At 49.1% G+C, this 26,769-nt stretch overlaps 1 protein-coding gene across 3 annotated transcripts; it reads right to left on the bottom strand.

Moving 5' to 3' along the window:
• Positions 1 to 1,237: 1,237 nt before the first annotated feature.
• On the bottom strand, positions 1,238 to 26,539 carry MTFP1 (mitochondrial fission process 1). Of its 3 annotated transcripts, none has more exons than XM_056528661.1 (4): positions 26,135 to 26,539; positions 6,597 to 6,724; positions 4,373 to 4,605; positions 1,238 to 1,501 (listed from the first exon to the last, which is right to left on the bottom strand). In XM_056528661.1, exons 1-4 carry the CDS (start codon positions 26,214 to 26,216, stop codon positions 1,417 to 1,419), a joined length of 528 nt encoding a protein of 175 aa, XP_056384636.1. In that variant the 5' UTR covers positions 26,217 to 26,539; the 3' UTR covers positions 1,238 to 1,416. The 3 variants fall into 3 exon arrangements, with proteins under 3 accessions (XP_056384636.1, XP_056384637.1, XP_056384638.1); XM_056528662.1 differs by having other exon boundaries at positions 26,122 to 26,535; XM_056528663.1 differs by lacking the exon at positions 26,135 to 26,539 and adding an exon at positions 25,812 to 25,839.
• Positions 26,540 to 26,769: the final 230 nt, after the last annotated feature.

A 26,769-nucleotide genomic window follows, 5' to 3' on the forward strand; every position in this document is an offset into this window, starting at 1 on the left:
GGGAGTTGTAGTTTTCAGACTCCTAGAAGCAGCAGTGAAGATCTTCACTGCTGCCTCTGAGGACTACATACTTACCCGTCGCTGCTCGTCCACGTGGCCGGTCCCGCGCTGCTCCTCGGTCCCGCCGCTGGATCAGGTAAGTCCGCCGGTCCCCACGTGTTCCCCCCGAATGCCGCAGGTCCCCGTGAGCCCCTGCAGCCTTCGTCCCCCGTTCTGCCCGACTTCCAGGGGCGGGCAGTGCGGGGGATCTGAACTTTCACCCCAGATCACTGTGATTGGTCCACAGGGACCAATCACAGTGATCGCTGACCAGGACCATCAATGGATGGTCCTGGGGGTGAAGCAGAAGTTGTCCCCTGCTGGAAACAGCGGGACTTCTGCTTGTTAACAAGTGCGATGCTGCGCATCGCCGGGTTAACTGAATGTCATTTATAAACGCCGGGATGCGCGAACGCACTGCACAACCCGGCGTTTATATATGACATTCTGCGGGAAGGGGTTAATATAACCTGTTAGTTTGACCACAGAGTAAACAGTAAAAAAAAAAAAAAAAAAAAAAAAAAGGCCATATTTTATGGACAAATGAGAGATGTCATTACACAGTACAATTGGTCTTGCAAAAGAAAAGCCCTCATATGGGTCTGCAGAAGGAAAAATATAAGTTATGGCTATTAAGATGCAAGATGGAAGAAATTAAAATGCAAAAATAAAAAAAATGGCTTGGTCCTGTATATTTCATGTGACAGATTCGCTCTAAAGGAGTTAACACATTCTTTACTGTAATGTTCACAGTCCACTATAGAAAGATTTATTACACATTTTTCACTTAATATATAAAAAACACACCAGTTAAGTGATGCCACTTATGAAATTCTTTCTAAATATATTATTTATTTATTATATATATATATATATATATATATATTATATTATATATATATATATATATATATATATATATATATATATATATAAAAATACATATACATACACACACGTGTTTAGTGCACTTGTTTGGTTGAAAAAAAAAAATCCCATTTTGGGATTGACAGATCGCGTTTCGTTTTTTTTGTACCACTGATAGGTGAATAAATTTGACTTCTGGAGTGCCATTTCTTCCCCCTTTGCATTGTTGGATTTGTTTAAGGACGTGGATCAGGCACCCACCTTAGGACTACAAGTTTGAGCACTGTACCAATTCTACGGTTATTTGTTGGACATATAAAGAGTCAAGAAATCACATAAATCATTTATTCTAGGTCCAAAAGCTCCCAGTCCCCCACAACACTTCAAATAGGCTTCTAGCTTTATTGCATAGTTCAGAAACTGGAAAGTGTCCAGTCCAGTGCCACACTTGCTGTTGAAAAAAATCCCCTCGATGATTCTTAATTTTCAATAGCAATTATTTTGCAACTATCAAGTTGGCCGCGATTCATCAGGCTTCTTTTCATGTGTATTATAGAGCTTGCGAAGGCTTGAGTCCAGCAAAAAGTCCACTGATCTGAAGAATGAAACAAGTAAAGTTAAACTACAGCAGTTACATTCTATCTTAAAGTAATAAGTAGAGTTTTTTGTTATCTGAATATGTTGCACATATGCTGTACACATTTCTTAACACATTACCCCCAACTTGCATAATCCACACAAAGTAAATGGTGTCCTTGCTATGGACATACTACAATCTTATCTCTGCATTTAATGAATTCAACACATATTAGGAATCTTAACAATGATTCCTACTTCATGTTTGTAAATGAATTTGCAGAAAATGTTACTTTTAATCGAGTGCACGCTATATGTAATATTTCATTGGCGCAGGCCTTCGCCACAACTGGCTACCATGTCATGCCTCACTACATATGTCAGACTACATATGTCCGTCATCCATCTCTCACAATATCTTGCACACGCCCTGAGGTATCTTCCTAGACATGTGCAATGGTTATCAGTCTTTTCAATGTTACACTGCTAAACAATACAGAAGATGGAGGACGGATGTCACAAGCATAGTCTGCTCTGTCAATGCCAGCTATTGAGGCGTGAATACAGCCATGAGGAGGTGAATGGTTGTGGTGAGGTTCTTGCCCCAATGACTGACTAGCCTAAAATGACATAGTGCATCCTGGATTTGAAGTTTATTATCTTCAATTGTACAGACTGAACAGTATTTACAAACACAAGGTTGGGATCATTAACCCCTTAATGACCAAGCCCATTTTCACCTTAAGGACCAGGCCAATTTTATTTTTGCGTTTTCGTTTTTTCCTCCTCGCCTTCTAAAATCCATAACTCCTTTATATTTCCATCTGCAGACCCATATGAGGGCCTGTTTTTTGCGTGACCAATTGTACTTTGTAATGAAACCTCATTTTACCATAAAATGTACGGCGAACCCCAAAAAACATTTTTTTAGGGAGGAAATTTAAATGAAAACCCAAATTTTGCACATTTTGGAGGGTTTTGTATTCACACTGTACAATTTACGGTAAAAATGACATGTGTTCTTTATTCTGTGGGTCAATACGATTAAAATTATACCCATGGCTAGATACTTTTATATTTTTGTACCGCTTAAAAAAAAAATCTAAAACTTTTTGTACAAAATCAGTAATCTAAAATCGCCCTATTTTGACCACCTATAACTTTTTCATTTTTCCGTATATAGGGCGGTATGAGGGCTCATTTTTTGCCCCATCATCTGTACTTTTTTTAGATACCACATTTGCATATATAAAACTTTTAGATCATTTTTGATAAAAAAAATTTTGAATAAAATGTGACAAAAAAAGCTGCATTTTGGGACTTTTTTACGATTACGCCATTCACCGTACGGGATCATTAACATTATATTTTGATAGTTCGGATATTTACGCATGCGGCGATACCAAGTAGGTTTATTTTTTTTTTTAATTTACGCTTTTTGGGAGTAAAATGGGAAAAACTGACAATTTTCATTTTTATTGGGGAGGGGATTTTTCACTTTTCTTTTTACATTTCTCAACTTTTTATTTATTTTATTTATTTTTTATTACACTTTTTATGTCCCCATAGGGGACTATCTATAGCAATCCTTTGATTGCTAATACTGTGCAGTGCTAGCTATGCATAGGACACAGCACTGCTCAGTATTATTGGTGATCTTCTGCTCTGGTCTGCTCGATCGCAGACCAGAGCAGAAGACCCCGGGAGACGGCCGGAGCTAGGTAAGGGGACCTCCAGCTGTCATGCTGGATGATCGGATCGCCGCGGTAGCGCTGCGGGCGATCCGATCATCCAATCAAAGTGCCGCACTGCCGCGATCTGTATTGATCACGGCATCGGAGGGGTTAATGGCGGACATCCGCGTGATCGCGGATGTCGGCCATTACAGGCGGGTCCGTATGCTCGCGGTTATACACAGGACGTAAATGAACGTCCTGGTGCGGGAAGTCCCGCCAAACCAGGACGTACATTTACGTCCGTGGTCGTTAAGGGGTTAAAGGGGCACTCCGGCACAAATCATGTTATCCCCTATAAAAAGGATAGGGAATAAGATGTTAGATCGTGGGGATCCCGCCGCTGGGGACCCCCACGATCGTCGATACGGCACCCCGGTCATCCGCGCTACAGCCGCCACGCCCCCTCCATTCAGGTCTATGGGATGAGGTGTGACGGCTACGTACTAGATGTGACATCCCCTCCCATAGACATGAATGGAGCAGGCATGGCGTGACATCAGGAACACGGGAGCACTGTGTTCCGGACAACGTTGCTGCCGGCCAGGTGATTGCGGGGGTCCCCAGCGGTGGGACCCCTGTGATCTAACATCTTATTCCCGATCCTTTTGATAGGGAATAAGAATTTTTCCACTGGAGTACCCCTTTAAGTGACCTACTACGTGCTGCAGGCAGTTCTAGCAAGCTATACGAGTTGACAGGTTCCCTTTAATCAAAGTTTTCAGTTTTAGGCATTTAGATATGTCCGATTGGTACAACTAAACACACACCTGATTGTTAGATAGTACTGATGCTACAATTTTGATGCGAGTCCTCTTCCTTTACAGCCTGACCCATAGCAGGTGATACTGCAGCATTTCCACTGCATACAGGAACAGGGACTCCTGCAATTCCCAGAGTTCCTGCTCCTGTAAAATAGTGAGCAGTGATATATGCCCTCCTCCACACACACACAAAATAAATCCAGGAGATCCAAAACTATAATGAACATACTGCAGGTAAATTTTCAATTGTGGTAGAAAATTACAAAATACCCTCTGCTTAGCTGTTATTGGAACTACTGTGCCTTTTCTACATGAAAATTCTGTACTGAAAATCTGCAGTATTTCCGCCAAGTGTTGGCATAGTCTCACAGAGCTTACCACAACACCACCTACCTGTCTATTGGTGTTATAATAAAAGGAATAGTTGACAGTCCTATTGCAGTAGTTGCCCACTTGCGCACAGGGAGAGGCCAGCGGGTGACACGTCCCATCAAGAAAAGAGAAGCAGCACATATTCGGTTGATCGTAAAGCCAGGAATGGCCACAGATGCAAGAGATTGCCAAACAAAGGTATCTACCACAGCTACTGTGATATCTGCAGTCCGACCGGGACCATCAGTGTTTGCCTAAAAGTGGGAAGATTATAACTGATGTAAAACTGGTAGTTTTCACATGAAAAAATGGAAAGCTGTCCTTTAGCATAAGGGTTACCTATTTTTAAAGCAGGACTGTATTTTAAAAATATATTTAGAAACAACATGATTTTGTTATATTAATCCTTCAGAGTGGTGACGTGTTTAATGTCCCTAGCGCTGTTATTATTTCTCATTCTCACAGAACTTACACAAAACTATAGATGGCATGTGGAGGGAGAAGCGTGTTATTGCTGCATTGTGTTTGTAAGGTGCTATGTAAGCAGAAATGAAAGAAACTGCAGCAGAAAGACAGCAAGGCAGGGGCTACATCCAAAAAGCCCCCCCCCGGTCAACACAGTTGTTGCTCGTAAATTAAAGGGGGAGAGAATTACATTCAGGAGCCAAAATAGTGTGCATAGAAAGAAAAAGTGTATTTACAAAAGCTACAGCTACCCTGAACTTTATGGGTAATAAGAGGAAAGCCTTGATTTACCTTTTGGGTACAGTGTAGATACTCTGGAGGAAGCATACAGACAGACTACAGGCACACAGTGGCTCAGATTTACTACTAGGTCACCACCATATTCTTCTACAGCACGGCGCTCGGCCGTTTACTTTTATTTATCCTCATTCCTCCTCAGCAGTCCAGTAAGTTCTGATGAAGGTCCAGGTATGACCGAAACATTAACAACAAATTGAATATTGGGACTGCACAATAAAATGTAATTATGCATCATAAATTTGAGTGCCAAGTTAATTCACGAGGATTTAAATAGTCTGTAATAAATAAAAATCCATACACCTGCTGCAGCAATAACTCCATTCAGATTTCATCTGCACAAAACCATCCATGTTTGTAAAACTGTTAAAATGTAGACTATGTAGAGACTCTGGAGTGCTTGAGTTGTATGTAATCTTGTGACCCGGACCCTTCCTTTATAGATAAAATCAATTAGCACTACAAATAGTTGCAGTGTAGACCAGGCCTCTATGTAAAGATCTGAAATTCCCAATTATACAGTAACACTGCAGAACTGGCCAAAATAACAGTCATTTTTGCCAGTGCTATGTAACAGCCTAGTCTAATGCTACCTTAAAGTGTCCCTGTAATTTAAAAAAATAAAAACACAACTTTTGACAAACAGTAACAAGTAACATGTCAAAAGTTTTTATCTGTCAGGATCTTAGTGCTGAGACCCCCACTTATCAGGAAAATGAGCAAAGATAGCGCATGGTAGTGTGCTTAACTCCCTGGCTCTAGGCGATCTTTGCCTAACTGTTTGGTTATAAGTCTATGGGAAATAAGACAAAGATCGCTGAGATCTAGGGGAGTAAAGGGTGCTACTGTGCAATTATTCCCTGCTCATTGTCCTCATTGGCGGAGGTCTCAGCATTCAGATCCCAACAAATAAAAACTTTTGACATGTCAAAAGTTTTTTTTTTTTCCTTTCTTAAATGAAATGCTCACTTTAACAACTTTAATGCATGGATATATCTATGGATATATCCTTCATGAGTGGGTGCTCACTCCTGCAACATGACAGATATATTTTGTGTATTACCCAGTGTACCTCTGAGATCACAGCAGGAGCTCAGCTACATAGACACATGCAGCAATGCTTTGGAAAACTATATTTTTCAAAACACTAAAATTTTCCATAAAACACCTTAATATTGCACAAAACTACTAAATGTAAAAAAAGAAAAAAACATACTATTTTAAATCATTGGTAAACAAAGAAGAAAAAAATTCTGACTTATCGTCATTCCCTCCTAAAAAAAAAGTACCAAAAATGGTGCAACAGAGAAAAAACAAGCCACCATATGGCTGCACTGATGAAAAACAAAACAAAATGTAATGGGTATTTGAATACAGTGATTAAAAAAAGGCAAAAATTACTGTCATCAAGTGACATAAAGACCTGATTGGTCTGGTTGTTAAGGAGTTACAGAAACCATCTTGGATTTACCACAATAAATACCTTTGCTGCTTTGCGTCCTTTATCTGCTGCATCTGCAGTTACATAAGCTGTGGCTACACCATAGGTTGCCCAAACAAGAGATTTGGGTACCAGAGCACGGAAAGATTCCCCAACTTCATTGGCATATCCTGAAAGACAAAAAAAAAACCCTAGATCAAGATTACCATGTATATTGCTATTTTCAAGAACGCAATATTTATTTAGAAATTCTTATGAGTGTGCAATATACCTTGGCTGTGGAGTTATTGAAGGCAATCTGTCAGATTATTGTAACCAAATGATCTGTAGACATCCTTGTACAGAAGATAGAATACATACAAGTACTAGTTTGTGGTGCAATCGTAGATGCAGCAGAGCTGTTTAAAGTGTACTTATACATATAAAAATTACTTTTACATACATGTCAGACGATAAAAGTTTGATCATCAACCGATCATTAGAACAAGCATCTCTCCAGGATTTCTGTCCAGCTTCACAGGGTTATAATGGAACCGCAGGACAGAGATCACTGAGACCTGGAAAGTGAAGGGTTGTTCTAATGATTAGTGGGGGATCTCCACACTGAGACCCCGACTGATTAAAACTTTTTACATGTTTTTGGAACATGTCAAACGTTTTTATAAATGACAGAGATACTTTAAAAACTTTGCAAAAAAACTTTTAATACAATGTAGATAATAACAGCATTTGTTCACCCAAAAATATACATATTTTTTTAACAAATGTATATTACAAATATACATTTAATGGTATTATCTACATTATATAAAAGGTTTTTGTAAATGACATGTAAACTTTTAAGTGCCACAGCATTGCTCACCTCCCTGCCCTATACCCCTCCTTTCCCTGCTTGACTGACATGAAGGGCTTGACTTGGTCAAACGCATGTTTTGTGGAATATTTACTACATTGGTGATGTTACAATTCTACTACAGTAAATCTGTTGCTACTAAATATTATACACAGTTCACCTACTCAAGACTTATCAGTCTTTCTAGGACAAAAATGTGTTTTACCTGTGCAAAGCATGTGGCCAAAAAGCGGAACGTAATTGTTTTGCTATGCAGCACACTACTAGTGCCATTCTGCATGTACATCTTTAGAGCACATTCACACCTAGCAGATATGCTGCACATTTTCGGCACAAAAAAAATGTGCATAGATGTCATCAGCAGAAAATCTGCACCATAGTGTGCCTATTTGCTGCAGATTTTTTTGTGCAGATTTGTTTTTTACGCATTGTGTGGATGAGAATTTCAAAATCTCACATTGCTGTTAATTCATTTTACCATCCATACTACAAAAATCTTGCTGTTTTCATTCTGGCCACTAGGCCTAAAAATAAGCGGACACTTCTTGTATTGTAGAGATCACTGGTCCCAGTTTGCACTGTTCACCACTGGTTCCTGTAATGCGTTAACCCTGCAGGACCTGCTAAGTCAATCACTGGCAGAGACTGATCACCGCTGTGGCCACTGATGAATAAGCAGACAATTCCTGGAGGGTCAACTGGTCACGAAAAACCAAGAAGCAGCTGCAGGGTATCAGGATATCTGGGTCTTCCTTTTTGCTTTCATGTCACCAGGGCCAATTTAAAAAACATTTCTGGAGGTGGGGAATCCCTTTAAATGCCAGTGTTATGGTTTAGGCCATAAAACCAGCATCTAGTAAAATATAACATCTCTTGTGCTAATGTTTACTGCTGGTAACCTGCAGAGGGCCACATGTGGCTATTTATCCAATGTTTGGCAGCACTACTTGAAATAAGCATCTATACCAGTAAGGTCTGCAAAAAGAAAAACAGTGTGAGCCGTCAAGAGAGATCTACTCAAAATCCTTTGTCCTATTTTGAGAAGAAGGAGAATATGTGCTTCACTGGACTTTATGCTTTCAGTGATGTAGACATTCAAGGCCATTGTGCAAAACTCATTTTTTTATTTTCACTCAGAAGCCACTTATGGCTTAGGGATCATGAAATAATAATGAGAAGTCATGTTACGTGTCTGCAAGAGCTCAACTGGTTGTCAAAGTGTCTTTCATCCACTCACAACTGTACATAAACTGCTGGATGGTGGGAATATGATCAGTGTCTCACAAATCTTACACATGTAATATTTATATGTAAAATAATAGATCACAAATATTCTCTCATCCAACAAGTGACTTTCTTCATTGCCATACATACCGTATATACTCGAGTATAAGCCGAGTTAGGAACTGAGAAGTGGTCTGTGATCACCACCTGCAGAATCACTCCTTTATTGGGGGTGTCTTGCTAGTTGCCTATAATTTCCACCTGTTGTCTGTTCCATTTGCACAACAGCATGTGAAATTGATTGTCAATCAGTGTTGCTTCCTGAGTGGACAGTGTGATTTCACAGAAGTGTGATTGACTTAGCTAGGTTCACACTGTGGAATTTCTGGGCAGAATTTCTGCCAGAGATCAAGCCGGCGGCACTAGGACCGAGCAGACTGCATTGCTGCCCCCATAGACGGCAATGCATTTCTGTGTGGATCTTTTGGGAGATCTGCTCAGAAATGCATTGCCATCTATGGGGACAGGAATGTAGTCCGCTTGGTCCTAGTGCCGTCGGCTTGATCTCCGGCAAAAATTCTGCCCAGAAATTCCACAGTGTGAACCTAGCCTTAGAGTTACATTGTGTTGTTTAAGTGTTCCCTTCATTTTTTTGAGCAGTGTATGCTGTTAAAAAAAAGCCAAGAAGTCTGCACTAAAATTCACAATGAATTCTCCATGTGTTACAGCTATTGCAATAGATTAAAGGACAGCTGCGGTACAAAACATCTTATCCCCTATTCACAGGATAGGGAATAAGTATCTGATCGTGAGGGGGTCTGACCAACATTTGTGCATCTCCTGCGCTCCCAGATTATTGAATGGAGAGCCTGGGTCCCGTTCCAGAGATCGTGGAGGGTCCAAGCGGTAAGACCCCTTGTGATCAGATACTTATCCCCTATCCTGTGGATAAAGGATAAGATAATTTTTACTGGACAATCCCTTTAAATATGCAGCAATTCTCAATAGATAGATTATGCTGTAAGTAAATGGGGTTGATAAAAAAAAAAAAAAAAATGTTTTTAAAGTGTACCTGTCAGTAGGCTTTTAGGGTATAAAATAATGGCATGGCTGTAAAGAGCTTTCAACCACAAATCTTACATACCTCTTATTAGTTAACTGACCATCCAGTGCCAAGATTTCAGAAATATGCAAATAAGGCTTTGGAGCCCACTGGCCCCATTCATTCTAGATTAGAGGGGAGATGCAGGATAACATTACAGTCTAGAGGCTGTCCATCATGGGGGTAGAGGTGACCAGTTCAGAAGGGAGTTACTAAATGGGGTAGGGGCTGAACTGTGCTGGGCTCTAGCAGCCAAGGGGAATGTCCAGTGGGCGCCAATGCCTGATCTACATATCTTTTTAAAATATCTGGAGGGGTCATTTAACTAAAAGACCGACCAGTCATGCCCTTATGTTATACCCTAAAAACCTGCTGACAAGTTCGAATTAACAAAAAGTATAAGGGAGCATATATCTATATTTCTATAGTTGTTTGAGAGTCTGCGAATTCCTTTAAGACTTTTGCAATGTCTGGAGCAGTCACACTGTTTCATCTATTATTAAGATGTACTAGATTTGCTGTTCCTTCTGAAAATGGAACAATTCCCCTGGAGCCTGTTACAGTGATGCATAAAATCTGCCTGGTTTACAGTCATAAAAGCTACAATCTCTGCACTAGTGATCATGATAAGACATGACAAGGAATAAGATACAATATGCAAAAAAGGGTTGGTGCACACTAACGCTGTTTCCAATAGGTTTATTTATGGCAAAAACCATATCAGAAGTTGGCAGGGAGTTGGCATGATCCGAAGTTGGCAGGGAGTCAATAAAGAATTATAAAACGCCAAACCCACTCGGCGTTTTGGGGTTTGGCAGTTTTTCCCTCAGCTTGTCTGTTTTTCTGCGGTTTTGGGCTCAAAATTAAAAAAAAATAAAATAAAAATAGTTTTTCCAAATTGCAGCATGCTGAGACTATGGGGAAGATTTATCAGGACATGTGCAGAGGAAGAGTTGACAAGTTGCCCATAGAAACCAATCAGATCGCTTCTTTCATTTTTTTAGGCCTCTTTAAAAATGAAAGAAGCGATTGGATTGGTTGCTACGGGCAACTGGTCAAATTTTCCTTTGCACGGGGTTTGATACCTTTCCCTCTATGTTTTTTTTCTGGCAAAAATGTCTGCTCCTAGTTAACTTCTTGGGGTATGTGCAACGCTGTATACTATATAGCCGGTGGAGGTAAGTAGTGATGCTATGCATTACTACTTACCTCCTTACACTGTGTGGGCCAGGCACCATGGAGTGGTTCGCTGAAGACAGTGAAAAACTGCCATAGGGTAAAAAAATAAAAAAAATTGACATTTCCACACAAAGAAAAAAAAAAATAAATAAATGAAAACCAGAACAAAAAAATGCAAAAAAAATATGCAAAAACGCTGGAAAAAGCAATTGCAGTTTTTTCTGCAGTTTTCTCCGGATCAAAAAATGCTGAAAAAATAATAATTTTTTTTAAAACTAGCCTGCATCTGCATACATGAAAAACAGATTCTGCACATTTCACCCCTCTGCAAGAGGTGAAATCTGTAAAAATGTGCACTGAATATCGATTTCCATATAAAAGAAAAATTCCACCGCATCACTTCCACTATGTGTGAGTTTACTCTAAAATCACTGGGGAAGATTCACTAATTCTGTCAACCCTTATCTAAAACCAGTGCCACTTTTATCACTGTATGATACATTAAGTGCATCTAGTTGTTCCCGTTAGTCTAACGCTACATCACCTCTTGGTTTACTTCTATGTCCAACAGTGGTGCACATTGTCATATCTCACAAGTCCGACACTCTGACGAGGAGAGAAGTAGAAGTAGGTAAGTCACGTGCACTGTATTATCCTTTCTGGCACATGTCTATAACATGATGTGACATTTTGTTCTAGAAATGTGACTAGTTTTGCCGTTTTTATGGTAAGGTGAAGGCACAAACACATACATAAAACTCCCCCACTGTATATGTGGGGTTAGAGAATCTTTTCATAATGGTATTGTTCCAAGTACAGAACAACCTTCAACCATCTGCACTCTTCCGGTAAGATGATCATCTGCCATAAATAGTCTTGTGAACGTTGAAGAAACCTGTCCCTTGAGTATACAGATAAACAGCATCTGGTTTATCACAGACAAACATGAGCAGGTTACAGTAGGTGAGGTCTGAGCACAACTAGCTTGTGTAAGTTTATCTAAAGGGGTGTATAGCACAACATTTCCTTACGTGTACACATAAGGGTATATAAACAAAAGGAATCTCCAGCCGCAAGAACACAGCTATAGCAGGAGACCATGAAGGTGCGGACAAGCCTGCCCTCTGACACTCCATTCAAAGTCTATGACATTGACAAGAACGGTCACGCTCCCTGCTTATTGGGGAGCAGTCTTGACCATCACTTTATTGAAACCTCTTCTGCAGTCTTATAACAGAGGGAAAAAGGGACCAAGGTCTCCTGCCCTTGAGATTGGTGGAGGTCCCAGGGTTTTGGACCACCACAAATCTAGCAATTACACTGTGAATTAGGGTTGCCCACTGGCCGGTATTTTGGCCACCCTGCCAGTATTTATCCAAGGAATTCTCCAACTCCCGGAATGTTGCTCCATAACCTTTATCAGTGTTTCTGAATCAGAGCACCTCCAGCTGTTGCAAAACTACAACTTCCAGCATGCCCGGACAGCCAACGGCTGTCCGGGCATGCTGGGAGTTGTAGTTTTGCAACAGCTGGAGGCACCCCAGTTTGGGAAACACTGACCTATACTATAGTGTCCAACATGCTAGGAGTTGTAGTTTTCAGTTGGGGCCGCTGCTGAGCCACAGGCTGTATCAAGGAATGTTGGGAGTTGTAGTTAGTAACTAACTGCAACTCCAGAACTTAATTTAAAAAAAAAAAAAGGTTTAAAAAGTCACATCCAAACAAAAAAATGGTACTGTTAAAAACTACAGATCAGTGCGCAAAAAAGGAGTATAAGGAGAAATAAAAAAGTTATTGGGGTCAGAATAGGACAAAATCCCCCCCCCCCCCCCCAATATGTGTATCCTGTGATGTCACGCATATATAATTGATTTTGCAAATTATCATGGCTGGTATTTTTTTTTTTTGCAAAAAAGGTGGAAACCCTACTGTGGATAGGGGATAACTGCTTCTAGTTGGAATAACCCTTTATAGTGATCTAATGATGTCTCTCGGTTTTCCATTAGTCTGCATTATACTGCAAGACGCTCCATCAGTAGAGGTCATGGAGCAGTAATGGAGCTCCGAGAGTACATAAATATGGCTCAGATCCTGGGCATGAGGTGCACTCAAGTATCCAAATATAGTCACGGACAATACGTGGTCTCTAAAAGAGCTGATCTGAAAAATGGAGACAGCAGAACTGGCAAAATCTACATATATGTCTAATAAGAACAGGGATTAGTGACCCAGCAGTGAGATTAACACAAGGGAAAACAGAAAACAGCCCAAAACATTTAGGTGCCAGTTTGCTGCACTGAATGTCTGACTCCTCTATTTGCCCAGCACTGATCTATAGAAGACAGTTATGGAAACAATCCCTAGTCACAGCTAAGGCTATGATCACGTGGCTGTTGTGCTTAACTAAAGGGAACTCCGTGGCTCAGTCAGTCCGTCGAAAGGACAGGAGTAGAGATGAGCGAACTTACAGTAAATTCAATTCATCACAAACTTCTCGGCCCGGCAGTTGATGACTTATCCTGCATAAATTAGTTCAGCTTTCAGGTGCTCCGGTGGACTGGAGACTCTTTCCTAGGACTGTATCCACCTTTTCCAGCACACCGGAGCACCTGAAAGCTGTACTCATTTATGCAGGAAAAGTTATCAACTGCCGGGCCGAGAAGTTTGTGATGAATTGAATTTACTGTAAGTTCGCTCATCTCTAGACAGGAGTTTCGAAAAGAAAAAAAAAAACTGCATGACCTTTTTTATCTGCTCAACTCCCCTAAATACTGTACACCTAACAGGCCCAATACAAGTCAATGGGATCCGTCAGGACCTGGCGTTGTCAGTTGTGCTCCGACCCGTTCAGGGTCTGTTCGTGCAAAAAAAAAAAAAAAAGAAAAGAAAAAGAGCCGAATGGGCCCTGAATGATTCGGAGCACAACGGCAGTGTGAACCTAGTCTAAGATCCTCAAGATCTGCTGTTAAGGAACACTTCAATCTTCTGTAATGTTATCAGCTTTACTTTTTGTATATTCTTAGAGCAGTGTTTCCCAACCAGGGTGCCTCCATTTATTGCAAAACTACAACTCCCAGCATGCCCGGATGGCCTTTTGGGAATTGTAGTTTTGCAACAGTGGGAGGCACCCTGGGGGGAGATTTATCAAAGAGTAAGAGTGGTGCAGTTGCCCATAGCAACCAGTCAGATCGCTTCTTTCATTTTTAAAAAGGCCTCCGAATAATGAAAGAAGAGATCTGATTTGTTGCTGTGGGCAACTGCACCACTCTTCTCTACACAGGTTTTGATAAATCTCTCCAATTGTCTTAGGGTGCATTCACACCACGTTTTTGCAATACAGTTCCCATATAAGTTTTCTATGTGAAAACTGTATGGAACCGTATTGAAAACCATATGCATTGACTCTCCATTGAAAACCGTATGCCAAAAGATGCATCAGGTGGAATCCGTTTTGTGTCTTGTACAGTTTTGTCTGTTTTTTTCCCATACCCAAAACCGTAGCCTACCACGTTTTTTGGTCCAGGCGAAAAAACTTATTGAAACCGTATACTTTTTTTTTTTTTTAAACATGGGAGTGAATGGGAACCGTACATAACTGTATGTGTGTACGGTTCCATCCAGTTTTCACCATACGGTTTTTGACTGGCCGCGTACCACAGCTGGAGCTCACTGTATGGCCGTGTACCACAGCTGGAGCTCACTGTATGGCCGTGTACCACAGCTGGAGCTCACTGTATGGCCGTGTACCACAGCTGGAGCTCAGTGTATGGCCGCGTACCGCAGCTGGAGCTCACTGTATGGCCGCGTACCACAGCTGGAGCTCACTGTATGGCCGCGTACCACAGCTGGAGCTCAGTGTATGGCCGCGTACCACAGCTGGAGCTCAGTGTATGGCCGCGTACCACAGCTGGAGCTCAGTGTATGGCCGCGTACCACAGCTGGAGCTCAGTGTATGGCCGCGTACGGCAGCTGGAGCTCACTGTATGGCCGCGTACCACAGCTGGAGCTCAGTGAATGGCCGCGTACCGCAGCTGGAGCTCACTGTATGGCCGCGTACCGCAGCTGGAGCTCACTGTATGGCCGCGTACCACAGCTGGGGCTCACTGTATGACCACGTACCACAGCTGGAGCTCAGCGTATGGCCGCGTACCACAGCTGGAGCTCAGCGTATGGCCACGTACCACAGCTGGAGCTCACTGTATGGCCGCGTACCACAGCTGGAGCTCACTGTATGACCACGTACCACAGCTGGAGCTCAGTGTATGGCCGCGTACCACAGCTGGAGCTCAGTGTATGGCCGCGTACGGCAGCTGGAGCTCACTGTATGGCCGCGTACCACAGCTGGAGCTCAGTGAATGGCCGCGTACCGCAGCTGGAGCTCACTGTATGGCCGCGTACCGCAGCTGGAGCTCACTGTATGGCCGCGTACCACAGCTGGGGCTCACTGTATGACCACGTACCACAGCTGGAGCTCAGCGTATGGCCGCGTACCACAGCTGGAGCTCAGCGTATGGCCACGTACCACAGCTGGAGCTCACTGTATGGCCGCGTACCACAGCTGGAGCTCACTGTATGACCACGTACCACAGCTGGAGCTCAGTGTATGACCACGTACCACAGCTGGAGCTCAGTGTATGGCCACGTACCACAGCTGGAGCTCAGTGTATGGCCACGTACCACAGCTGGAGCTCAGTGTATGGCCGCGTACCACAGCTGGAGCTCACTGTATGGCCGCGTACCACAGCTGGAGCTCAGTGAATGGCCGCGTACCGCAGCTGGAGCTCACTGTATGGCCGCGTACCGCAGCTGGAGCTCACTGTATGGCCGCGTACCACAGCTGGGGCTCACTGTATGACCACGTACCACAGCTGGAGCTCAGTGTATGGCCGCGTACCACAGCTGGGGCTCACTGTATGACCACGTACCACAGCTGGAGCTCAGTGTATGGCCACGTACCACAGCTGGAGCTCAGTGTATGGCCACGTACCACAGCTGGAGCTCAGTGTATGGCCACGTACCACAGCTGGAGCTCAGTGTATGGCCGCGTACCACAGCTGGAGCTCAGTGAATGGCCGCGTACCACAGCTGGAGCTCACTGTATGGCCGCGTACCACAGCTGGAGCTCACTGTATGGCCGCGTACCACAGCTGGAGCTCAGTGTATGGCCGCGTACCACAGCTGGAGCTCAGTGTATGGCCGCGTACCACAGCTGGAGCTCAGTGTATGGCCGCGTACCACAGCTGGAGCTCAGTGTATGGCCGCGTACCGCAGCTGGAGCTCACTGTATGGCCGCGTACCACAGCTGGAGCTCAGTGAATGGCCGCGTACCGCAGCTGGAGCTCACTGTATGGCCGCGTACCGCAGCTGGAGCTCACTGTATGGCCGCGAACCACAGCTGGGGCTCACTGTATGACCACGTACCACAGCTGGAGCTCAGCGTATGGCCGCGTACCACAGCTGGAGCTCAGCGTATGGCCGCGTACCACAGCTGGAGCTCACTGTATGGCCGCGTACCACAGCTGGAGCTCACTGTATGACCACGTACCACAGCTGGAGCTCAGTGTATGACCACGTACCACAGCTGGAGCTCAGTGTATGGCCGCGTACCACAGCTGGAGCTCAGTGTATGGCCGCGTACCACAGCTGGAGCTCACTGTATGGCCGCGTACCACAGCTGGAGCTCAGTGAATGGCCGCGTACCGCAGCTGGAGCTCACTGTATGGCCGCGTACCGCAGCTGGAGCTCACTGTATGGCCGCGTACCACAGCTGGGGCTCACTGTATGACCACGTACCACAGCTGGAGCTCAGTGTATGGCCGCGTACCACAGCTGGGGCTCACTGTATGACCACGTACCACAGCTGGGGCTCAGTGTATGGCCACGTACCACAGCTGGAGCTCAGTGTATGGCCACGTACCACAGCTGGAGCTCAGTGTATGGCCGCGTACCACAGCTGGAGCTCACTGTATGGCCGTGTACCACAGCTGGAGCTCACTGTATGGCCGTGTACCACAGCTGGAGCTCACTGTATGGCCGTGTACCACAGTTGGAGCTCACTGTATGGCCGTGTACCACAGCTGGAGCTCAGTGTATGGCCGCGTACCGCAGCTGGAGCTCACTGTATGGCCGCGTACCACAGCTGGAGCTCACTGTATGGCCGCGTACCACAGCTGGAGCTCAGTGTATGGCCGCGTACCACAGCTGGAGCTCAGTGTATGGCCGCGTACCACAGCTGGAGCTCAGTGTATGGCCGCGTACCGCAGCTGGAGCTCAGTGTATGGCCGCGTACGGCAGCTGGAGCTCACTGTATGGCCGCGTACCACAGCTGGAGCTCAGTGAATGGCCGCGTACCGCAGCTGGAGCTCACTGTATGGCCGCGTACCGCAGCTGGAGCTCACTGTATGGCCGCGTACCACAGCTGGGGCTCACTGTATGACCACGTACCACAGCTGGAGCTCAGCGTATGGCCGCGTACCACAGCTGGAGCTCAGCGTATGGCCACGTACCACAGCTGGAGCTCACTGTATGGCCGCGTACCACAGCTGGAGCTCACTGTATGACCACGTACCACAGCTGGAGCTCAGTGTATGGCCGCGTACCACAGCTGGAGCTCAGTGTATGGCCGCGTACGGCAGCTGGAGCTCACTGTATGGCCGCGTACCACAGCTGGAGCTCAGTGAATGGCCGCGTACCGCAGCTGGAGCTCACTGTATGGCCGCGTACCGCAGCTGGAGCTCACTGTATGGCCGCGTACCACAGCTGGGGCTCACTGTATGACCACGTACCACAGCTGGAGCTCAGTGTATGGCCGCGTACCACAGCTGGGGCTCACTGTATGACCACGTACCACAGCTGGAGCTCAGTGTATGGCCACGTACCACAGCTGGAGCTCAGTGTATGGCCACGTACCACAGCTGGAGCTCAGTGTATGGCCACGTACCACAGCTGGAGCTCAGCGTATGGCCGCGTACCACAGCTGGAGCTCAGCGTATGGCCACGTACCACAGCTGGAGCTCACTGTATGACCACGTACCACAGCTGGAGCTCAGTGTATGACCACGTACCACAGCTGGAGCTCAGTGTATGACCACGTACCACAGCTGGAGCTCAGTGTATGGCCACGTACCACAGCTGGAGCTCAGTGTATGGCCGCGTACCACAGCTGGAGCTCAGTGTATGGCCGCGTACCACAGCTGGAGCTCACTGTATGGCCGCGTACCACAGCTGGAGCTCAGTGAATGGCCGCGTACCGCAGCTGGAGCTCACTGTATGGCCGCGTACCGCAGCTGGAGCTCACTGTATGGCCGCGTACCACAGCTGGGGCTCACTGTATGACCACGTACCACAGCTGGAGCTCAGTGTATGGCCGCGTACCACAGCTGGGGCTCACTGTATGACCACGTACCACAGCTGGAGCTCAGTGTATGGCCACGTACCACAGCTGGAGCTCAGTGTATGGCCACGTACCACAGCTGGAGCTCAGTGTATGGCCACGTACCACAGCTGGAGCTCAGTGTATGGCCGCGTACCACAGCTGGAGCTCAGTGAATGGCCGTGTACCACAGCTGGAGCTCAGTGTATGGCCGCGTACCACAGCTGGAGCTCACTGTATGGCCGCGTACCACAGCTGGAGCTCAGTGTATGGCCGCGTACCACAGCTGGAGCTCAGTGTATGGCCGCGTACCACAGCTGGAGCTCAGTGTATGGCCGCGTACCACAGCTGGAGCTCAGTGTATGGCCGCGTACCGCAGCTGGAGCTCACTGTATGGCCGCGTACCACAGCTGGAGCTCAGTGAATGGCCGCGTACCGCAGCTGGAGCTCACTGTATGGCCGCGTACCGCAGCTGGAGCTCACTGTATGGCCGCGAACCACAGCTGGGGCTCACTGTATGACCACGTACCACAGCTGGAGCTCAGCGTATGGCCGCGTACCACAGCTGGAGCTCAGCGTATGGCCGCGTACCACAGCTGGAGCTCACTGTATGGCCGCGTACCACAGCTGGAGCTCACTGTATGACCACGTACCACAGCTGGAGCTCAGTGTATGACCACGTACCACAGCTGGAGCTCAGTGTATGGCCGCGTACCACAGCTGGAGCTCAGTGTATGGCCGCGTACCACAGCTGGAGCTCACTGTATGGCCGCGTACCACAGCTGGAGCTCAGTGAATGGCCGCGTACCGCAGCTGGAGCTCACTGTATGGCCGCGTACCGCAGCTGGAGCTCACTGTATGGCCGCGTACCACAGCTGGGGCTCACTGTATGACCACGTACCACAGCTGGAGCTCAGTGTATGGCCGCGTACCACAGCTGGGGCTCACTGTATGACCACGTACCACAGCTGGGGCTCAGTGTATGGCCACGTACCACAGCTGGAGCTCAGTGTATGGCCACGTACCACAGCTGGAGCTCAGTGTATGGCCGCGTACCACAGCTGGAGCTCAGTGAATGGCCGCGTACCGCAACTGGAGCTCACTGTATGGCCGCGTACCGCAGCTGGAGCTCACTGTATGGCCGCGTACCACAGCTGGGGCTCACTGTATGACCACGTACCACAGCTGGAGCTCAGTGTATGGCCGCGTACCACAGCTGGGGCTCAGTGTATGGCCGCGTACCACAGCTGGAGCTCAGTGTATGGCCACGTACCACAGCTGGAGCTCAGTGTATGGCCACGTACCACAGCTGGAGCTCAGTGTATGGCCACGTACCACAGCTGGAGCTCAGTGTATGGCCACGTACCACAGCTGGAGCTCAGTGTATGGCCGCGTACCACAGCTGGAGCTCAGTGAATGGCCGCGTACCGCAACTGGAGCTCACTGTATGGCCGCGTACCGCAGCTGGAGCTCACTGTATGGCCGCGTACCACAGCTGGGGCTCACTGTATGACCACGTACCACAGCTGGAGCTCAGTGTATGGCCGCGTACCGCAGCTGGGGCTCACTGTATGACCACGTACCACAGCTGGAGCTCAGTGTATGACCACGTACCACAGCTGGAGCTCAGTGTATGGCCGCGTACCGCAGCTGGGGCTCACTGTATGGCCGCGTACCGCAGCTGGAGCTCACTGTATGGCCGCGTACCACAGCTGGAGCTCAGTGTATGGCCACGTACCACAGCTGGAGCTCAGTGTATGGCCGCGTACCGCAGCTGGAGCTCAGTGAATGGCCGCGTACCGCAGCTGGAGCTCACTGTATGGCCGCGTACCGCAGCTGGAGCTCACTGTATGGCCGCGTACCGCAGCTGGAGCTCACTGTATGGCCGCGTACCGCAGCTGGAGCTCACTGTATGGCCGCGTACCGCAGCTGGAGCTCACTGTATGGCCGCGTACCGCAGCTGGAGCTCAGTGTATGACCACGTACCACAGCTGGAGCTCAGTGTATGACCACGTACCACAGCTGGAGCTCAGTGAATGGCCGCGTACCGCAGCTGGAGCTCACTGTATGGCCGCGTACCGCAGCTGGAGCTCACTGTATGGCCGCGTACCGCAGCTGGAGCTCACTGTATGACCACGTACCACAGCTGGAGCTCAGTGTATGACCACGTACCACAGCTGGAGCTCAGTGTATGACCGCGTACCACAGCTGGAGCTCAGTGTATGACCGCGTACCACAGCTGGAGCTCACTGTATAACCACGTACCACAGCTGGAGCTCAGTGTATGACCACGTACCACAGCTGGAGCTCAGTGTATGGCCGCGTACCACAGCTGGAGCTCAGTGTATGGCCGCGTACCACAGCTGGAGCTCACTGTATGGCCGCGTACCACAGCTGGAGCTCAGTGAATGGCCGCGTACCGCAGCTGGAGCTCACTGTATGGCCGCGTACCGCAGCTGGAGCTCACTGTATGGCCGCGTACCACAGCTGGGGCTCACTGTATGACCACGTACCACAGCTGGAGCTCAGTGTATGGCCGCGTACCACAGCTGGGGCTCACTGTATGACCACGTACCACAGCTGGAGCTCAGTGTATGGCCACGTACCACAGCTGGAGCTCAGTGTATGGCCACGTACCACAGCTGGAGCTCAGTGTATGGCCACGTACCACAGCTGGAGCTCAGTGTATGGCCGCGTACCACAGCTGGAGCTCAGTGAATGGCCGCGTACCGCAACTGGAGCTCACTGTATGGCCGCGTACCGCAGCTGGAGCTCACTGTATGGCCGCGTACCACAGCTGGGGCTCACTGTATGACCACGTACCACAGCTGGAGCTCAGTGTATGGCCGCGTACCACAGCTGGGGCTCACTGTATGACCACGTACCACAGCTGGAGCTCAGTGTATGACCACGTACCACAGCTGGAGCTCAGTGTATGGCCGCGTACCGCAGCTGGAGCTCACTGTATGGCCGCGTACCGCAGCTGGAGCTCACTGTATGGCCGCGTACCACAGCTGGAGCTCAGTGTATGGCCACGTACCACAGCTGGAGCTCAGTGTATGGCCACGTACCGCAGCTGGAGCTCAGTGTATGGCCGCGTACCGCAGCTGGAGCTCAGTGTATGGCCGCGTACCGCAGCTGGAGCTCACTGTATGGCCGCGTACCGCAGCTGGAGCTCACTGTATGGCCGCGTACCGCAGCTGGAGCTCACTGTATGACCGCGTACCACAGCTGGAGCTCAGTGTATGACCGCGTACCACAGCTGGAGCTCACTGTATGACCACGTACCGCAGCTGGAGCTCACTGTATGACCGCGTACCGCAGCTGGAGCTCACTGTATGGCCGCGTACCGCAGCTGGAGCTCACTGTATGGCCGCGTACCGCAGCTGGAGCTCACTGTATGGCCGCGTACCGCAGCTGGAGCTCACTGTATGGCCGCGTACCGCAGCTGGAGCTCACTGTATGACCACGTACCGCAGCTGGAGCTCAGTGTATGACCACGTACCACAGCTGGAGCTCAGTGTATGACCGCGTACCACAGCTGGAGCTCAGTGTATGACCGCGTACCACAGCTGGAGCTCACTGTATGACCACGTACCACAGCTGGAGCTCAGTGTATGACCACGTACCACAGCTGGAGCTCAGTGTATGGCCACGTACCACAGCTGGAGCTCAGTGTATGGCCGCGTACCACAGCTGGAGCTCACTGTATGGCCGCGTACCACAGCTGGAGCTCAGTGAATGGCCGCGTACCACAGCTGGAGCTCACTGTATGGCCGCGTACCGCAGCTGGAGCTCACTGTATGGCCGCGTACCACAGCTGGGGCTCACTGTATGACCACGTACCACAGCTGGAGCTCAGTGTATGGCCGCGTACCACAGCTGGGGCTCACTGTATGACCACGTACCACAGCTGGAGCTCAGTGTATGGCCACGTACCACAGCTGGAGCTCAGTGTATGGCCACGTACCACAGCTGGAGCTCAGTGTATGGCCACGTACCACAGCTGGAGCTCAGTGTATGGCCGCGTACCACAGCTGGAGCTCAGTGAATGGCCGCGTACCGCAACTGGAGCTCACTGTATGGCCGCGTACCGCAGCTGGAGCTCACTGTATGGCCGCGTACCACAGCTGGAGCTCACTGTATGGCCGCGTACCACAGCTGGGGCTCACTGTATGACCACGTACCACAGCTGGAGCTCAGTGTATGGCCGCGTACCACAGCTGGGGCTCACTGTATGACCACGTACCACAGCTGGAGCTCAGTGTATGACCACGTACCACAGCTGGAGCTCAGTGTATGGCCGCGTACCGCAGCTGGAGCTCACTGTATGGCCGCGTACCGCAGCTGGAGCTCACTGTATGGCCGCGTACCACAGCTGGAGCTCAGTGTATGGCCACGTACCACAGCTGGAGCTCAGTGTATGGCCACGTACCACAGCTGGAGCTCAGTGTATGGCCGCGTACCGCAGCTGGAGCTCACTGTATGGCCGCGTACCGCAGCTGGAGCTCACTGTATGGCCGCGTACCGCAGCTGGAGCTCACTGTATGGCCGCGTACCGCAGCTGGAGCTCACTGTATGACCGCGTACCACAGCTGGAGCTCAGTGTATGACCGCGTACCACAGCTGGAGCTCACTGTATGACCACGTACCGCAGCTGGAGCTCACTGTATGACCGCGTACCGCAGCTGGAGCTCACTGTATGGCCGCGTACCGCAGCTGGAGCTCACTGTATGGCCGCGTACCGCAGCTGGAGCTCAGTGTATGACCGCGTACCACAGCTGGAGCTCACTGTATGACCACGTACCACAGCTGGAGCTCACTGTATGGCCGCGTACCACAGCTGGAGCTCAGTGAATGGCCGCGTACCGCAACTGGAGCTCACTGTATGGCCGCGTACCGCAGCTGGAGCTCACTGTATGGCCGCGTACCACAGCTGGAGCTCACTGTATGGCCGCGTACCACAGCTGGGGCTCACTGTATGACCACGTACCACAGCTGGAGCTCAGTGTATGGCCGCGTACCACAGCTGGGGCTCACTGTATGACCACGTACCACAGCTGGAGCTCAGTGTATGACCACGTACCACAGCTGGAGCTCAGTGTATGGCCGCGTACCGCAGCTGGAGCTCACTGTATGGCCGCGTACCGCAGCTGGAGCTCACTGTATGGCCGCGTACCACAGCTGGAGCTCAGTGTATGGCCACGTACCACAGCTGGAGCTCAGTGTATGGCCACGTACCACAGCTGGAGCTCAGTGTATGGCCGCGTACCGCAGCTGGAGCTCACTGTATGGCCGCGTACCGCAGCTGGAGCTCACTGTATGGCCGCGTACCGCAGCTGGAGCTCACTGTATGGCCGCGTACCGCAGCTGGAGCTCACTGTATGACCGCGTACCACAGCTGGAGCTCAGTGTATGACCGCGTACCACAGCTGGAGCTCACTGTATGACCACGTACCGCAGCTGGAGCTCACTGTATGACCGCGTACCGCAGCTGGAGCTCACTGTATGGCCGCGTACCGCAGCTGGAGCTCACTGTATGGCCGCGTACCGCAGCTGGAGCTCAGTGTATGACCGCGTACCACAGCTGGAGCTCACTGTATGACCACGTACCACAGCTGGAGCTCAGTGTATGACCGCGTACCACAGCTGGAGCTCACTGTATGACCGCGTACCGCAGCTGGAGCTCACTGTATGACCGCGTACCACAGCTGGAGCTCAGTGTATGGCCACGTACCACAGCTGGAGCTCAGTGTATGACCGCGTACCACAGCTGGAGCTCACTGTATGACCACGTACCGCAGCTGGAGCTCACTGTATGACCGCGTACCACAGCTGGAGCTCAGTGTATGACCACGTACCACAGCTGGAGCTCACTGTATGGCCGCGTACCACAGCTGGAGCTCAGTGAATGGCCGCGTACCACAGCTGGAGCTCACTGTATGGCCGCGTACCGCAGCTGGAGCTCACTGTATGGCCGCGTACCACAGCTGGGGCTCACTGTATGACCACGTACCACAGCTGGAGCTCAGTGTATGGCCGCGTACCACAGCTGGGGCTCACTGTATGACCACGTACCACAGCTGGAGCTCAGTGTATGGCCACGTACCACAGCTGGAGCTCAGTGTATGGCCACGTACCACAGCTGGAGCTCAGTGTATGGCCACGTACCACAGCTGGAGCTCAGTGTATGGCCGCGTACCACAGCTGGAGCTCAGTGAATGGCCGCGTACCGCAACTGGAGCTCACTGTATGGCCGCGTACCGCAGCTGGAGCTCACTGTATGGCCGCGTACCACAGCTGGAGCTCACTGTATGGCCGCGTACCACAGCTGGGGCTCACTGTATGACCACGTACCACAGCTGGAGCTCAGTGTATGGCCGCGTACCACAGCTGGGGCTCACTGTATGACCACGTACCACAGCTGGAGCTCAGTGTATGACCACGTACCACAGCTGGAGCTCAGTGTATGGCCGCGTACCGCAGCTGGAGCTCACTGTATGGCCGCGTACCGCAGCTGGAGCTCACTGTATGGCCGCGTACCACAGCTGGAGCTCAGTGTATGGCCACGTACCACAGCTGGAGCTCAGTGTATGGCCACGTACCACAGCTGGAGCTCAGTGTATGGCCGCGTACCGCAGCTGGAGCTCACTGTATGGCCGCGTACCGCAGCTGGAGCTCACTGTATGGCCGCGTACCGCAGCTGGAGCTCACTGTATGGCCGCGTACCGCAGCTGGAGCTCACTGTATGACCGCGTACCACAGCTGGAGCTCAGTGTATGACCGCGTACCACAGCTGGAGCTCACTGTATGACCACGTACCGCAGCTGGAGCTCACTGTATGACCGCGTACCGCAGCTGGAGCTCACTGTATGGCCGCGTACCGCAGCTGGAGCTCACTGTATGGCCGCGTACCGCAGCTGGAGCTCAGTGTATGACCGCGTACCACAGCTGGAGCTCACTGTATGACCACGTACCACAGCTGGAGCTCAGTGTATGACCGCGTACCACAGCTGGAGCTCACTGTATGACCGCGTACCGCAGCTGGAGCTCACTGTATGACCGCGTACCACAGCTGGAGCTCAGTGTATGGCCACGTACCACAGCTGGAGCTCAGTGTATGACCGCGTACCACAGCTGGAGCTCACTGTATGACCACGTACCGCAGCTGGAGCTCACTGTATGACCGCGTACCACAGCTGGAGCTCAGTGTATGGCCGCGTACCGCAGCTGGAGCTCACTGTATGACCACGTACCACAGCTGGAGCTCACTGTATGACCGCGTACCGCAGCTGGAGCTCACTGTATGACCACGTACCACAGCTGGAGCTCAGTGTATGACCGCGTACCACAGCTGGAGCTCACTGTATGACCACGTACCACAGCTGGAGCTCAGTGTATGGCCGCGTACCACAGCTGGATATCAATAGTATCAAATGGGTATTTAAAATCCAACTTCCCCCTGACATGTATTTCAAATCAAACAATGGGAGGCGAATTTCAGTGAAATGCAGCGTGTGAACACACCCCAAAACTGCATAGGATTTTCTATGATGGATACCGGGGATTTTTCACATTTTCTGAAGCCCTTATATCTACATGTGACTGACTGTCACTTTAGAGTCTCTAACTTGTATAATGTCCATTGACTGGAGATGCGCCTTATGTTCCATAAAAAATGATGTCCCCCAGCACCTCTTACACGACTTTCCTTATCTCTGACAGGAAGTCTTCATGTGCCGCTAATAACCTAGTTCTACAACTTTAGCAAAACTGTGCCCAGCCATGGAGACAGGACAGGGAGTCCACCTTTACTATGAGGGGAGTTAGGACTTACCCAGGTACCTTACCCACGTGTCCCGGTAGAGGTCCGGCTCCGCTCCCACACCGTGCTGTGACATAACTGTCAGCGACTCCCGCTGCCCCAGTCATAGAGGACACTGCAGTCAGGGACAGTCACACAAGAGCCGCTTCCAGGTAGCTGCGCTGCTAATGCCTCTGAGGTGGAGAGCTATCCAGATGTCCATCCTTCCAGCAACAGACGTGTGGGCTGGATTATCTCTATAATACACGGCACGGTATACTGGAGCCAGCGGGATAAACTGGAACCATATAGTTAGAGCTACAATGAGCCACTCCTGAACCCAGCGCCATAGTACGGTATTAGAAGATGAACCTGTCTTCGCCGAAAGTAAAGGCATATACTTGTCATACGGTCCCTCCAGAGTTCTGTCCGAGTTCAGCCAATGAGTAGTCACTAGCAAGGTCATGTGATCGCCCGTTTGAAAGAACGCAAAGGAGACCGTGCACACAGCCGCTCCATATACTGATATGTGATGTGACAGCCGGGGCTGCGCGTGTCACATGGCTACAGATTACATTTTTATTGTGGCCCATATCCTCCAATCACAGTGCATCTTTCATTTTTTATTAAAAGTGCTGTAATTTGTTGCTATGGGCAACACAGACTGTTTTGCTGCTAGAC

The sequence above is a fragment of the Hyla sarda genome, chromosome 1 (genome assembly GCF_029499605.1).
Source record: "Hyla sarda isolate aHylSar1 chromosome 1, aHylSar1.hap1, whole genome shotgun sequence".
Taxonomy (NCBI): domain Eukaryota; kingdom Metazoa; phylum Chordata; class Amphibia; order Anura; family Hylidae; genus Hyla; species Hyla sarda.

Coding starts and splice junctions, on each gene's coding strand:
- MTFP1 (XM_056528661.1), bottom strand. CDS start 26,216: ATGACTGGGGCAGCGGGAGTCGCTGACAGTTATGTCACAGCACGGTGT. Junction 4,606..6,596: donor AAGGACGCAAAGCAGCAAAG/GTATTTATTGTG, acceptor TCCCACTTTTAG/GCAAACACTGATGGTCCCGG. Junction 1,502..4,372: donor ATTATAACACCAATAGACAG/GTAGGTGGTGTT, acceptor TTCATTCTTCAG/ATCAGTGGACTTTTTGCTGG.